The sequence below is a fragment of the Narcine bancroftii genome, chromosome 3 (genome assembly GCF_036971445.1).
Source record: "Narcine bancroftii isolate sNarBan1 chromosome 3, sNarBan1.hap1, whole genome shotgun sequence".
Classification (NCBI taxonomy): Eukaryota; Metazoa; Chordata; class Chondrichthyes; order Torpediniformes; family Narcinidae; genus Narcine; species Narcine bancroftii.
Genome location: NC_091471.1, coordinates 78,221,645 through 78,238,150, shown reverse-complemented (window position 1 = coordinate 78,238,150; position 16,506 = coordinate 78,221,645). Strand labels below are relative to the sequence as shown.

Below are 16,506 nucleotides of genomic sequence, written 5' to 3'. Positions count from 1 at the left end.
TGCCATGTCCAGCTAGTGAACCCACCACAGCTGCAGTCTACCATGAGCACCCTGTAAGTGCTGCCCATTGAAAGACACAATATGCTTGAAATGCAGGAATAAGGGGCACTATGCAAAGGTATGCCAATCACAGACACCTTCTAGCACCAGCGCCGCTTGTGCAGCATGAAGGCCACCATTTTGGATGCCGCCGTCTTCCGGGGATGACCACATCGTGACAAGGGGGCCACCACCTTGGATGCAGGCATCTTCCAGGGATGGCCGCACCATAACACAGAGGGCTCCATCTTGGACAGCGACATGATGCTCCCTGACTATAAGTCAGTACAAAGCAGACCATGAACTGATGCTGGCCTCCATGGTACTGGATCAAAACAGCCTAAATCAGCTCTCCCAGCCGATAATGGACATCTCGGTCAACAATCAAGTGACGAGATGCCTTTTCGATAGTGGGAGTACAGAGTTTTATCCATCCCGACACAGTGCAGCATTACTCCCTTAAAGCAAGGCCATCAAATGATAAAGTCTCCCCGGCCTCAAAATCCCACTCAGCTTGGATCAGCTGCTACAGTACCGTGACACTGACCCATGCGAGGCATGACCTGCAGAGACTTTAAGCTCTTTGTCATGCTGCAGCTCTGCACGGCAGTGCTGCTGGGGTGGACTTTTAGTGCCACCTCAAGAGTGTTACAATGCAGTATGATGGCCCTCTGTCCCCCAACACCCCCATGGTCTGCAACCCATAGTTCATAAGCTGGCTGCCTCTTGCCCCCAACTGCACTCTCCCCCTCCCACTGGCCGAACAAGCAGGTGGCCTCCCCATCTTCCACATCAATTTCCCATTGCTGTTTGTCAACCTCACCACCGAGCTGTAAGCCAGTTGCCACATAAAGCAAATGATACAGTGAAGGGGATAGAGCTGAGGTGCAGCGACTCTTGAATGAAGCCAGCACCAGCCTGTGGAGAGCTCAAGTAGTGGTGGTTAAGAGTGAGGAAAAACCTGGATGCATACCCCTTCCAAGCCGTGGCTTTCTTTCCCCGCACCTTCCATAGCCCGGAATCCGTTGAGAAGGAGGCTCAGGCAATAGTTGAGGCAGTATGGTACTGGAGGGATTACCTGGCAGGCAGGCATTTTATGCTGCTCATGGATCAATGAGTTGTGACATTCATGTTTAACAACAAGTAGAGGGTTAAGATAAAAAACGACAGGATCCTGAGGTGGAGGATCAAACTCTCCACCCATAATTATGACATCTTGTACCAACTGGGGAAGCTCAATGAGACCTCGGATGCTCTGTGCCAAAGAACATGTGCCAGTGCAGATAGACTGCCACAAAATTCTCTACAATGACCTATACAACCCCAGAGTCACAAGACTTTTCCATTTCATTAAATCTTGGAACCTACTGTACTTTACTCAATTGGGGATGTCAGAATCATGACTAGGGAATGCCAGGTCTGCGCAGATTCCAAACCACACTTCTACCAACCAGACAGGCCACACAGCCTTTGGAATGCTTGAACATGGACTTTAAGGACCCCTCCCCTCCACCAACTGCAACGTGTATTTCCTCATGGTCATTGATGAGTACTCACATTTTCCCTTTGCCATCCCCTACCCAGACACGACTACCACTACACTCTTCAGGGTACTGTACAATCTTTCCACCCTGTTCAGGTAACAGTCGCATATCCACAGCAACAGGGGGTCCTGTTGGCTGCGCCAATACCTGCTGGCCAGAGGTATCGCCATCAGCAGGACCACCAGCTATAACCCCTGAGGGAAAGGCCAAGTAGAGAGGGAGAATGCCACTGTATGGAAGGCCATCCTCTTTGTCCTCAAGTTCAGAGGTCCACAAGTCTCTCAGTGGCAGGAGGTTCTCCCTGAAGTACTCCACATGATCAGATCGCTTCTATGTACCACCACCGTTGCAACCCCTCATGAAAGAAATTTCTCCTTTCCCAGGAAGTCCATGTTAGGGTCCACCCTGCCATCCTGGTTGACATCCCTAGGGCTGGTCCTCCTATGGAAGCACAAGAAGGGCCATAAAACTGACCAATTGGTTGAAAGAGTCCAGTTCCTCCACGCGAACCCCCAACATATGTGGCCTATCCGGATGGGCTCAAGGACATTGTCTCCATCCGGGATCTCATGCGTGCAGGGGTCCCTGAGGAGTTTGACCACCAAACAACACCATCCCCTCCCATGGACACATGTTACTGAACATGGCACCCTAGCCCCACCCTCTCTCCAGTCATTCATATTGAGCAGTTTTGCACCCAGCAAGTTGACGCAGCACAGGTGTCCAGGACTCAACATTGGTCCCAGCACCAGCCCAGCAACTGACACTCTGACGGTCACAACGAAAAACCAGTCCACTGGACAGATTTAACTTGGAAGAACCTCGACCCACTTCACTCTGCTGGACAAAATAGAAAAAAACACGGGGTGAATGTGATGAACTGTTATTTACTCATTTATTGGCTCTGCAAAGGGACTAGTCGGCCAAGTAAGATCTTCACTGCTGATTACAGAATAATTCAGATCATAATGAAGAAAAATCCCCAAACGCCTGTCAGAAACATAATTCAGGAGGCTGGTCTGGATGTGTCAATGGTTACTTTCTATAGGAGGATTCATGAACAGAAATACAGAAGCTACACTGCAAGATGGAAACCACTTGTTAGCCACAGAAACAGGATGGTCAGATTACAGTTTGTCAAGGTTTTTAAAAGAGCTTGCCATATTCTGGAAAAAAAGGTTTTGTGGACAGATGATGCCAAAATTAACCCATATCAATGTGATAGAAAGAGCAAAGTGTGGTGGCGTAAAGGAATTGTCCAAGATACAAAGCATATCACGTCATTTATGAAAAATGGTGACGGGGGTGTTATGGTCTGGACAACACCTGCCACAGGTGTTAACACATTTATCATCATCCACTGCTGATGGCAGTAGCAAAATGAATTCTGAGGTATATAAAAACATCTTATCTGCTCAGCTTTGAGCAAATGCCTTCAAACTCATTGCAAGGGGCTTCATCCTACAGGTACATGATCCTTTATCCGGACATCTAAAATCCGGAAAGCTCCAAAATCCAGCAAGTGGGGAGAGAGGCAGCAGCGCGAGTGGGGCGGCCAAGGGGCCAGCAGTGCAAGTCAGGCAGCCGAGAGGCCAGCAATGCGAGTCAGGCAGCCGAGGGACCGGTGGTTGGGGGAGGTGGCCGAGGGACCGGCGGTCAGGGGAGGCAGCCCTGGGGGTGGATACGGCAGCACAATTCGGGTGGGCTTTCTGAAATCTGGAAAAATCCAAAATTCAGAACACACTGTCCCCCAAGGGTTCCGGATAAAGGATTGTGTACCTGTACAATAAGACAATGATCCCAAACATACTACTAAAGCAACAAAGATGCTTTTCAAAGCTAAAACTGGAAAATTCTTTCTTGACCAAGTCAGTCACCTGATCCAAATCCAATTGAGCATACCTTCCATATGTTAAAGGGAAAACTTAAACGGACAAGCCCCCGAAACAAGCATAAGCTGAAGATGGCTGCAATACAGGCCTGGCAGAGCATCACCAGAGAAGATTCTCAGAAACTGATGATGTCTTTATTCCTTTACATGTGTACGTTGTAATGAGTCCAAGCAGTCATTGCATGCAAGGGATACGTAATTAAGTATCAACGTGATGCTATGTCCCAAATATTATGGTGCCCTGAAATGAGGAGACTATATACAAAAAGTGCTGTAATTTCTACATAGTCAATCCACAATGTATACAAATAACCTTCCTGAATAATCAATGCACCAAAGACACTGCCTACTATTGATATCATTTTATTTTTAATTTATTTATAGTAATGTTGTATGATGGTTATAATATGTACATTTGCTCTATGATGCTGCCACAAGACTAAATTTCATGACTTATTCATGACAATAAGTTCTGATTCTGAATAAAATCTGGAATGTGCATTATAATCACATGTGAATTATTTCATTGCAAATTTAAAACTGTGGAGCACAGAGGCAAATAAAGGGAAAAAAATGTCTTTATTCGAAATATTATGGAGGGCTCTGTATTTGTGGGAACTCTATCATGTTGCCTCTGTCAACAGTCAGCTCGTTCCCAAACTCTTGAATTGGTTACTTCGCAGACCAATGCCCATTTCCCAATCTTTTCATGCCAACTGGTAATTAGTCATTTCCTTGCCTAATTGGATACTTATGCTGTGATTCAAAAACTAAATATAAATATTCAAAGTTAACCTAAAGTATATATTTTTATTGCTTCCTTTATTTTCCTCCAGTGTTGCCCACAATAGTTTTCTGGAAATCAGTTCTGATTTCCTGGTGATTGCAGGAAATTCTGGAGTATTGACAACATAAGAAAATTTAATGTTCCTGAGAGACACCATCTCAGTGGATCTTTCCTGGACCCAACACATTAATGTTATTGTGAAGAAAGCACATCAGCGCCTCAACTTCCTCAGGAGTTGGCAGAGGTTTGGTCTGACATTGGAAACCCTGGCAGATTTCTACAGATGTGTGGTGGAAAGTGCGCTGACTGGCTGCATCATGGTCTGATATGGGAACACAAATACATCTGAGTAGAAAGTCCTGCCAAAGATAGTGGACACAGCTCAGGACACCACAGGCAAAGCACTCCCCATAATCAAGTACATCTACAGGTAACACTGCCATTGGAGAGCAGCAGCAATCATCAAGGATCCACACCACCCAGCACACTATTCTCACTGCTACCATCACAAAAGAGGTATAAGTCTCTTAAATTCCATAAGATCTGCTCCATCAGGTTCAGAAACATCTGCTACCCTCTCCACCATCAGACTCTTCAGCCTCAAATGCAATCAGGGATTCATTTAAGAACTCTTTACTTTTGCACTTTATTCATTTTTTTCCTCTCTGTATTGCACAGATGGTTTACATTTCTTTATTCCTTTACATGTGTACGTTGTAATGATAGTGATCATGGTTGCAATGCAACCAGCAATGCCTTCAGGATTATAGCTCCTGTGTGATTATACTTGGCTGCCAGCACGGGCTGACACGGAGCAGGAGGCACAATATGCAAGATCTGTAATGGAGGCTTGGAGCCTCATGGCATGCCTAAGGGTGCTGTTTTCAACAACTTTAAAGAACCTTTTCCTTCATTTATGTGTTGTCTAAGAACTCAGACATATGAATATAAGATGTGCAGAGTTTTAGTTTTGCATTAAAAATAAGTGGTAATCTGCCTCACCTGCAGGAAAAAGAATCTCAGGATTGGATGTGATGTCATGTATGTACTCTGACAATAAATCTGAAATTACTATCTATGACAGCCATATGAAAACTGGTAGATGGGATGAGATGAAATGTTGATGTTGCGTGTCATTCTTATTGAATTGTCTTTGTCTCTGTACCATTTGAAACAAATAATATGACTTTTGCTTTCAGCAATACCTGATACATGTGAAGATTGACCTGTCTTGTAGAAATACAGTTAAAAAGGAAAATATTTATTGACTCATCCCACCCAGCCACACTTTCTTTACCTTTCTCCAATCAAGAAAAGATCTACAAATACAAGATTAAGTTCCACCAGATTCTTTACTGCCATCACATGCCTGAAATAATCTTAAAATAGTAGGACTATATTGCCTTTACTTCATACCATCTGATCTCTCTCTGTAACTTGACACTTTTGCGACTGTGCCTTATTTTATGTCGAATGTTTAAGATGTCCACTAGTCCACTCACATTTATCACATCTTGCTAAGTACGACAATAGATTTGGAATTAAGGAATACATTTCTATGCAATTTAGAATATTAATGAAAAAAATGCCTACCTTCCAAAGCAAAGATTTGTTCTCCAAGGGCTTCTGCTATTGTCACTAATGCTTTTTCATCTGATACATTGAAAAAATGTTTATCCTTGGGTGTGCTTGCAATAGACTCTATTTCGTTCAGAAATTTTTCAGCACTCTGATTTCCTCTGTTGTAACTACCAAGCACCTAAAATAAGACACCAGCATTAATTAAAACAAAGATTTAACTGAGTTACTTCTAAAAGAATCATAAGAACTGATCTCTCAACCATCATAAACATTTTGAGGTAGATCAAGAGATACAATCTCAACACAGTAACTTGTGCTTAAATCACTTTTTGACAAAGAGTGATATAATATTTCATGGTCAAAACATTTATACATGAGAACCGAAATCTTAAATTCAATACATTTAATAAATAGCTTTTAAATCTACATGTAAAAGCCATAATCTATCATGAGTATCCAGAAAATTATGAAATAGAAAAAGGAATGCATTTCAACTTGTGTTGGGTAAAGGAAACATGACAGAATTGAGGTGGACAGCATAATGTTAACAATGATTAGAAATGAGGTGAACTTCAAGAATGGACATCTGGTTTCTATCAGACTTCCAAATAGCCACCAGGTGTGAAGTATTGGTATCCACCTATGAATTGGACACACCTGTTTTGTTCCCAGAATTGTTCGCTTTTATCTTTTAGAACATTGATTGGTCAAGGCAAGTTGAGTTGAAGATTGAATTTGGACAGAGCAGAGATGTAAAGTGGAATGAATTGAGGATAGAAATTTCAGGGTTGAGTTGGGAGTGTGTGAATAAAACATTAAAGAACATGAAATCAGCATGGGGATTTCTCAAAGGTTAAAGAACAAATCCCAAAAATAATTATCTCCTTTATCATTGTTCATCTGTACAAATAACATGGAGGAACACCTTGATCTAAAATTGTAATTGAATTATAATTGTGTTTATGATTAACATATTGATAATTTTTTGTGCATTATTTTAATGTAGCTTACTAATAATTATTCATTGTATTAATATATGAATAAACAAATACAATGGAGTGATGGGAATTAAATATGAAAATAGAACATACATCACAGTACAGGTGCTTCAGCCCTTGATGTTGTGCCAGCCAACATATTCCTACCAGAAAGTACCAATCTGTCTATTTTCCTTTCCTCCATATGTTTGTTTAAAAGTCTCTTAAATTCCATAATGTTTCTGCCTCCTCCATGACTCCGGTAAGGCATGCCAGGAATCCACAACTCTCTGTGTAAAAACATCCCTGATATCTCCCCCTAAACTTTCTTCCCTTTACTTTGTACAGATGTTCATTGGTGTTTGCTACTCACATCTTGAGAAAAAGGTATTGGTTTTCTACCTTATCTATGCCTCTTATGATCTTGTAGATCTCTACTAAGTCACCTCTGATTCTTCTTTGCTCCAAAGAGAAGAGTCCTATCTCAGCTAACCTTGCCTCATAAGACTTACTTTCCAATTTGGGCAATATCCTGGTTAATCTCCTCTGCTCCCACTCCATAGCTTCCACATCCTTTCTATAATGAGTGTTGTTCGGGTTGGTGTGGGCCCCACAGGTTAAGAACCAGACCAAGGTGGAGGGTACAAAACAAAGTTTTATTTCAGGAATAAAAGAGGAAGCAGTGGGATTGGTTTATCAAGTAAACCTTTAAATACACAAACACACAGTATGCAGGGGGAAAAATATACACTTCGGAGCAATGAGGGATAACCGACAAAACTAACAGAGTTACAGTAACAGACACATTCAACGCACACGCTCTAGGCGATTGTACGTACCCCCACCCCTTGGTCAGTATGGGCACGGCTCTTGCTACTTAGCCTCGGGACTCACCCCAACCCAGTATGAAAGGTGATACTCACGATCCATGAGGAGTCCAAAAGAGGCAGAACAAAGGAGCACGTGGTCCTTTTAAGGTTCTGGGGGAAAAGCACGTGGGGGGGAGGCAATCATACGGCTAGTATGGGCCCTGTTGGTGGCTGTGACCAATGGCTCAAGGCCAAGTGCAGGGGCTCAGCAGGGGTGAACTGCGGTGATTCACCTGGGCCAATCGTAAGGGTCAACTTGATGGCTTGGGGTGAGTTTCTGACCTTGATTAGCAGATAGTATGTCCTCCGAATAGAAGTGCAGCAGCACCACCCATGGTGGACGGTGCCTTTTCATTACAATGAGGTGACCAGAACTGAACACAATACTCTGAGTGTGGTCTCACCAGAACTTTGTAGAGTTGCAACATGACTTCTTGTGTCTTGAACTCAATTCTCTGGATAATCAAACCCAGCATCCCATAGGCTTCCTTATCTATCAAATCAAACTGCATGTCAACCTTGAGATATGCATGGATTTTGACTCTAAGGTCCCTTTGTTCCTCCTCATTGTTAAGTATCATGTACTTATCCTTCAGGTTTAACCTTCCAAAATATGTTACCTCCAAAATATGAACTCCATCTGCCACTTTTCAGCCCAGCTCTGTCTTCCTTTTGTAATCTACGACAACCTTCTACACCATCCACAACTCCTCCAACCTTTGTATCATCTGCAAACTTACTGACATATTCTTCCTCTTTTTCATCCAGGTCATTTTGAAAAATCACAAAGAGAAGAGGCCACAGAATGATCCTGCAGAACTCCACTGGTCACTGACCTCCTGACATTACTTTCTGTCCACTACAATTCTCTGCTTTCTGTAGGCAATCCAATTTTTTTAAACCACACGGCCAATGTTCCACGGATCCTGTGCCTCATGACGTTTTGAACAAGTGCCTTATGGAAACCTTGTCAAATGCCTTCCTAAAATCCATAGGGATCTTATCTACTATCCTACTTTCATCATTTTCTTTTGTTACCTCCTCAAAACACTCAATTAGGTTCATGAGGCATGATCTTCACTTCACAAAGCCATGCTGATTATTCTCATGAAATGCTCATAAAACCTATCCTTAATAATCCTCTCCAATAGTTTGCACACTACTGACATTAAGATTTACCAGTCTATAGTTCCCAGGATTCTCCCTATTACCTTTTTTTAAACAGAGGGGCAACATTTGCCATTCTCCAATCCTCTGGTAGCTCTCCTATGACCAAAGAGGATGCAACAATCATGCCTAATGCCCTAGCCATCTCTTCCCTCCCTTCCCAGAGCAAACTGGGGTATATCATGTCCGACCCCAGGTATTTGCTCCCAGTAGAGTTATTGCTCCCTTCCTATTATTGACTTCCACCCGCAACGACTCAATAGATACTCCCTCTACAGTATCCTCCTTTTCTACAGCATGATATTATCCCTGACCAGTAATGCTACTCTCCCCTCTCTTACCTCCTATTCTATTCTTTTAAAACACCTAAACCCCTGTACCTGCATCAACCAATCCCAAATATCTGTAACAGCGACAATGTTCTATGGTCTAATGTCATCTCCTTTATTCCCGATACTCCTTGCATTGAAATGGATACATTTCAGATCCATCAACTGACCATATTTATGCTTCCTCCCCTGTCTGTCGTTCATCACAACCCCACCACATTGCATCATCCTTTCCACTTTCTGCCCTATTCACTTCTTTAGAATATGGTTATTAATTTATTTTTATCCAGAAATGCTTTCTCACCATGTTGCTTCATAAATAGCAGACTTATAGTACTTGAACAGAAAAAAAAATAGATAATGTAGGATACAATTTCCTGACTGGCTCCTGTGAGTGATGTTTCTCACTGGAACTATCTGAACTGGAAATTAACTGAATAGTTGCAATATACAAAGATATCAGTCACTTACTGCAATACCAAACCTCCTAATGTTGTCCTTTTCACAATCATTGATCACTTTTGGCAGATTGTAGCTATCATGCGATTCACCATCTGTTACCACGACCATCACCTTTGAAACTCCTGGGCGCATTCCTTTCTCGATTGTAAATTCCTTTGTCCTAGAATGGACAGTGTTAATTGTTAATGATCATTTCTATATGTTACAAGCAGAAACAATAGTATGGCTGAAGCTGAAAGTTGACCATATTTGGTAAGTTCAATATAAATTCCATCAGGCAAGCAATAAAGATTAACGTGCTTGTATGCCAAAGATCAATCAGTGGACCAGTTGGCCTCGCATACTATCAGAGGATAGTGCAATTGACAATGTTGGCACCTGACACAGATACCAAAAGGCATTCCAATCATGATGTCATTAAAATGAATGAAATTTAAAAAATCACGTCAAGTTTCAAATCCATTTCTGTTTGGAAATCTTATTCCATTTGAAAACAGGAATCTGCCTTTTATGCTTAGAAGCTAGTGACTTCCTAGCTTCTTCATGATAACAGTGGTAGTTTCATGTAGAATCTGAAATGTAAAATAAAATGAGGCAATTAACAATAAGGCATGCCTGGGTCAAATTGGTAAATTCCTTCCAACTACGTCAATGTGTACTGTCGTATGTTGGAAACTGGCTGATTCTAGTTGTTTCCACTAGAATGGCACTGTACAGAGCCATTGCTCTTTGGGAGCTTGTTTTTGACAGCATGTAAATTTGAGAATAGAAATGACATAGCAACTGAAGACTGGGGTATGTAATGATCAGATTTGAGACAGTTTCTCAGTGGCACTTGCAATTGAGTTCTGTAAGCTATTGTACAACTTCTATGGCATTTCTGTATTCAGTTGCCAACTGTATATTGATTGAATTCAAAATCTTAACCAATGACACAATTTGGACAAAACCATTATTTTCCATTCTAGGAACTGGAAATGAAACTCCTCAGTTTCTGCAATGCACATGATTTTTAATAGTGCTTCAAGCATCTGAGAATCAAGTTTCCTCTCTCTTTACCACCCTTGATACCAACCATGCAAGCTTTATGGCAACGTTTCTTGAAAGGTTTTCCTTATAATGCCAGAGATGGATGCATATTAAGCACATTAAAAAAAATTCCAAATGCTCTCTATATATATTAGTTGCAAAATCTTTTGCAAATTGTCTCACAAAAATGTGCACTCTGGAAATTCACATCAGGATCTTGGTAACAAAAATGTTTGTTTGAGACAATTTAGACTCAGAAGAGTGGCCACTTGTGTCAAGCCTGCAGCTGCTTTGTTCATAGTTTAAATAACTAATATGGAAATAAGAGTTTGAGTGAATACATTTACCTGATTTGCAATGATATGTGATTGGGAGCATTCTACAATGCCATGCTCATTCAATGGGAAATGAGAGAGATGCAAGAGGCTACATGACATTGTGTGTTCCAAAGTACGTAGGGCTATTGAATGATTGACACTCCAGGTAATACGCCTTCATACTTTTTCATTAGGTCTTTTGGACAGCAGTTTATCATCATCATTTGACTGAGGCTTACAATTTCATCCCCCTGAAAGTACAGTTTGGAAATGCTGACTGCCTTCTGATCTCATGGTCCCTGATATATTATTCCCTAACCACAAATATTTCTGCCACATGGAAATTGGATTTGGAACTTGGCAGCAAAAAAAGGATGATCATGATCTTCCACACTACCACATCACAAAGAAAGTACAGAAAATAATTCTTCCTTCACAGCATGTTTGCACATATTGAGCTGTGTTCATTATGGAACAGGAAATGGTAACCACTTCAGTTCGTTTCCTATAAATTTCCCACCAATACATTTGACCTAAACATAGAAGTTTGGGAAACAAAGCCCTTATTAAAGAGCCCTTTTGGTACAAATTATCTGTTACATTCTGATTTATTTAATTGATCTTATTTCTAGCTCCATGTATGTTTTATTTTCATAATTGGGCTTTGTCAGGGAATGTATTCAAAAGGGTGTGTCATTATCAACCAGACGCTGATGTAATTTTGCTTTTCCCAGTCTGTCATTGCTGTGAAAGTGTTTATAATACTTGTGGTAATTTGACCAGAAAATGGCTACTGAGGTTACTGGACTGTCACCAAATCCCAAGTTGGTTTACTTCCATGCTTCAGTAAATGGGATCACCATGACCTGCATCTGCTCACAAGCATCAGATTGCATTTTGACTGGTTCATGCTTGGCCACACAATCATCAATCACAGAAAATAGGAGAAGGAGTATCCAGCGCACAAAAGTGCTGGAGAAACTTGGCAGATCACGTAGCATTCACAGGAAGCAAAAGGAGGTTGACCTTTCAGCCTTGAGCCCTTTGTATGAAATAACTTCTTTCCCGATGAAGAGCTGAGGCCCAAAACATTGGCTGTGTTTTACTCCCCCTGTTTTCTCTTCTGTGCTCGTTCCCTTATACACCTATTGCCTGTCCTCCTTGCCCTGTCCTTCCCCACCACCATTTCATTTAACCGCCTGCCTACATTTTGCTCAGACCTTGATAAAGGGTTCAAGCCCAAAATATTGGTCATGTATTTTTATCTTTTTAATATAAAGTACACTGTTTGACCTGCTGAGTTTCAATCACTGCATTTGCAGACTTTTGTGTTTCACTTGAAAAAAATGATGACTTTTCAATTCAAATTCCACTCAAATGAATGGGTCTACAGTACAGCAATGAAGCCAAATACAAAGTGTATCTGGATCTTAAGTCTTTGTGACTCGGCTCTGTGCTTGGACTCAGCACTCCATTCAACACTGTGTCAGCTCTGATTGTCAGCACTTTCCTAAATTCTACACTGCAATATACAGTTACAATATGTAAGAACATCAGCAGGCTTTCCAACTGGACAGTAGTACAACCAGGGCCTCTTGAACTAACTGTTTATTATCTCAGGGGAAAGAGGCTAAAATTGAGGGCCCTTTATGCTTTATTTCAACTCCTGTATTTGTTGACAATTGATTCAATTGTCTGCAATTTGAATGTATGAAAGGCGAGAATTTCAGAGCAGCCATGCCAAAGCTTTGTAAGAGGCTACAGAGGATAGAGAGACCATGTTGGGATTTGACAGAAAGAATTATTGCCATAAATCCTTTATCCTGAATTAGAAAACTCAAAAGTGCTTGATTTGCATTCATGACATTATTTCAGCATGCTTTCATATTAGTTTTGACCCATCAACTGATATTTTTCAATCTGCTTGGCAACAATCTTCCCTGGAGATTCATTCCTGCATGTTGCATAACAGTGTCAGCATTTTGTAATCTGCTTCCAGATTTCAATACCATTAGCTTTAAAAGGAATGATATTCAGAGCAGAATATATTGCACTAAAATAGTAATGTAGCTAGAGATAGATTTCTCAGCAATTTTAATAATGTTGACTATTTTGTGTCGCTATACTCAATATTATTATTGATGGATAATAATAATCCACTGTCCATTATTCAGATATCCAAATTGTTTGGCATCTGGCTCACCAGGAAACGTTTGCTATATTCCTCACCCATGACTCAGGCCCATGGTCTTTGCACTTCCAGCCACCTGCCGGTGCCCGAATTCCTTCTGTTATGGGCCCAGAGGACTCCAAAACCCAGCAGCAATAGAAATTCACCAAGACAAATGTAGCTTCATATAGACCAATTTCTTTATTGAATGTAGATTAGAAAATAATAGCAAAAGTACTGGGAATTAGACTTGCTAAGTATTTGCCTAAATTGGCACGTACAGATCAGGCTGGTGTTATTAAAAATAGGTATGCTTCTGATAATATTCTAAGAGTTATTTCGTTGATCAATGCATCACGTCAGCAGCCTAACTGACCAATGGTGACAAATGGAATTTTTTATTTAAGGTGTTAGAGAAATTTAAATTTGGACCCTTTTTTATTGGTTGGGTTAAGGCTTTATATAATAATCCAGTGGCTAAGGTGGTGACAAATGGTCAGGTGTCTTCATTATTTAAACTAGCGTGTTCAACTCATCAAGGTTGTCCTTTGTTGCCAGCTCTATTTGCATTGGTCATTGAACCATTAGCTCAAGCTATAAGGCAGAACGAGAATATTAGAGGTATAAGGATAGCAGAAGATAAATATAAGATTAATTTATTTGCTGATGATGTTTTGATATATTTAACTTACCCGGAACATTCTTTAATTCATTTGCAGGAATGTGGTGTATTGCCAGAATATAAGGTGAATTGTATGGGTTTAGTAATATCTTAAAGGGTTGTATAAGTTTTTTTTATTGCTCTTTGTATACTCCCCTTGCCGGGTATGCTGAGTGTGGGTGGGGAGGGGGGAAGGGTAGTTTTAGTTTGTTTTTGTTTCTTATATTTCGTATTTTGCATGTTATTTTAAAAATCTTAATGGAAAAAAAATAATTCACCAAGACAAATAGTTACTTAAACAAAAATTGCTTTTTATTATCTTTGAACATAAAAACAGACGAAGTGCTGGAGAAATTTAAATTAGGGCCATTTTTTATTGGCTGGGTGAAGGCTTTATATAAAAATCTTTCAGCTAGGGTGGTGTCAAATGGGCAAGTATTCACTTTGTTTGTGTTATCTAGGTCGACTAGAGAGGGGTATCCTTTGTCGCCAGCTCTATTTGCATTAGTTATTGAACCTTTGGCTCAAATGATTAGAATAAGATGGTAGTATTAAGGGTATTCAAGTGAATGCATATGAGTATAATAAATTTATTTGCAGATGATGTTTTGATATATTTAACGCAACCTATGCAATCATTGGGATACCTTCATGCGAGACTGGAACAGTATGGTGCACTGTCAGGTTATAAGGTAAACTGGTTTACCTATAGCGGCTGAAGATTATTCGTCTTGTAAACAGATCGCAAAATTTATGCAGTCTGATAGAATTGAATACTTGGAAATTGTTATAGATGATAATTATACTCATTTATACTATTTGAATTATTTGCCATTACTGAAAAATTAAATATGATTTGAATCGGTGGAAAGATTTGCAAATAATTTTGATAGTACAAGTAAATTGTATAAAAATGAATATTTTTCCTCATATACAATGTTTTTTTTTCAATTGATTCCAAGTAGAATTCCTCAAATGTTTTCTGAGGATTTGAATGCTTTAGTTCAGACTTTTTATGGAAGGGTAAAATGGCAAGGGTGTCATTACAGAAATTGACTTGGAAATATGTTTTAAGAGGATTGTAACTTCCTCATTTTCAACATTATTATGAAGCAGCACAGTTGAAATTCATTAATAGCATGTTTGAAGTGGATAAATATTCAATTTGGGCTAAGATGGAATTGTCTCAAGACAATGAACAATGAATGGATCATTTTTTTAATAAGTGGAATTCCCAGCTTTTACAAAACTACAATTTATTAGTGTTGAAGCATTTAATGGAGTTATGGAGTAAGAAGAATAGTGTTATAGGAATGGAAGGTAAAATTTCCGCTAAAACTCCTTTGTATCAGAATACATTTTTTCCTTTTTCGGTGAAAAATCAACTTTTGAAATTTTGTGAACAGAAAGGTATTAAGTTGGTGGAGGATTGTTATGAAGCTGGGTATTTTATTTCATTTCAAAGAATGAAGGAAAGGTATGGAATTTCTCTGAATACGTTGTTTACTTATTATAAGGTTCAAGCTTTGTTATGAGATAATTTTGGATGTACGCTAAGGTTGCCCAGACGATCTAGATTTGAAGGTTTACTTATGGAAGGAGGTAAAAAGGGATTTATATCTGAGATATATGCCCTATTACAACACAAAATACATAAGCCAGATATCTATAAAGTGAGGACTAAGTGGGAAAAAAGATTGGTCTATTGTGACAGAGTATTTCAAGGTGGTTTGGGAGGAACTGCTAGAGCAGCTTGCACACACATTTCAAAACACAGAATTTTTGCAGAAAGAACAACGAAGTTGCAGAATACAGCTGGCCTGGGAGAGCATGTGATCTTTGCAGACAGACTCAGAACAGTATTGCTCTCAGAGAGGGAGGGAGTGAGAGAGGAGTCACAGAAATCAGTTCCAGAAGGACAAGCTGGCAAACATTGGAAGGCTGCTTGGTCAAAGGAGAAGACTGACGGTCTGAAAGAAAGAGGATCAGCTGGACAACCCTGAAGGGGGTAAGTTTCGTCAGCAAGACTGATTGAGAAGGTATCAGTTGTGGATGTCCAGGAAAAGGAATCTCTCTCTGAAAACCAGCAAGAACCCTCCTGAGTGGTAACCAATTGCCTGTTAAGCAGCAAAGCCTGGTGAACTTTGTTAATGCTAACTTCTGTGTACAATACAACAATTCCCTGCAACCAGTGAGATTGGACTGTGATCCAAAGAACTTTTCTAATCTTAAATATACATTACACACACCTGCGCTTAGTATTAGAGGGGGGATTAAGTGGGTTAGGTAGGTTAAGTAATAAGTTAAAGTTTAATTCTGTTTTCTTGTTCAATTATAATTAAAAACTACTTTAGTTTAAGTAACTCTGTGCTGTCGGGCATATCTATTGCTGCTTGTTTTTGGGGTCCTCAGGACTCCGTAACACTGTTTCAATTTTTCAGGATGACTGGATGACCATTTGTGAAGATAATATGACTAAATTAGTGAATGTAAGATACAGATTGGACATTATAATTTTATACATCAACTTTATTTGACTCCTGAGAAGTTAAAGAAGTATGAATTTATTTCTTCTGATTTGTGTTTTAACAAAGTTGGCTCTTTCTTACATTCTGTTTGGTTGTGTGAGACAGTGAAACCTTTTTGGAATAGAATTATGGAATTTTTGGAATGTTTATTTAAA

At 40.0% G+C, this 16,506-nt stretch overlaps 1 protein-coding gene across 1 annotated transcript in view; it reads right to left on the bottom strand.

Moving 5' to 3' along the window:
- itga1 (integrin, alpha 1) overlaps nucleotides 1-16,506 on the bottom strand; it is a 285,994-nt gene that overhangs the window by 132,466 nt on the left and 137,022 nt on the right. Inside the window, exons 8-9 of the mRNA XM_069924322.1 lie at nucleotides 9,656-9,806; nucleotides 5,855-6,020 (exon numbers count right to left, since the gene is read on the bottom strand). Of these exons, the coding sequence (XP_069780423.1) occupies nucleotides 5,855-6,020; nucleotides 9,656-9,806 (317 nt within the window). The remainder of the gene's footprint in view (nucleotides 1-5,854; nucleotides 6,021-9,655; nucleotides 9,807-16,506) is intronic.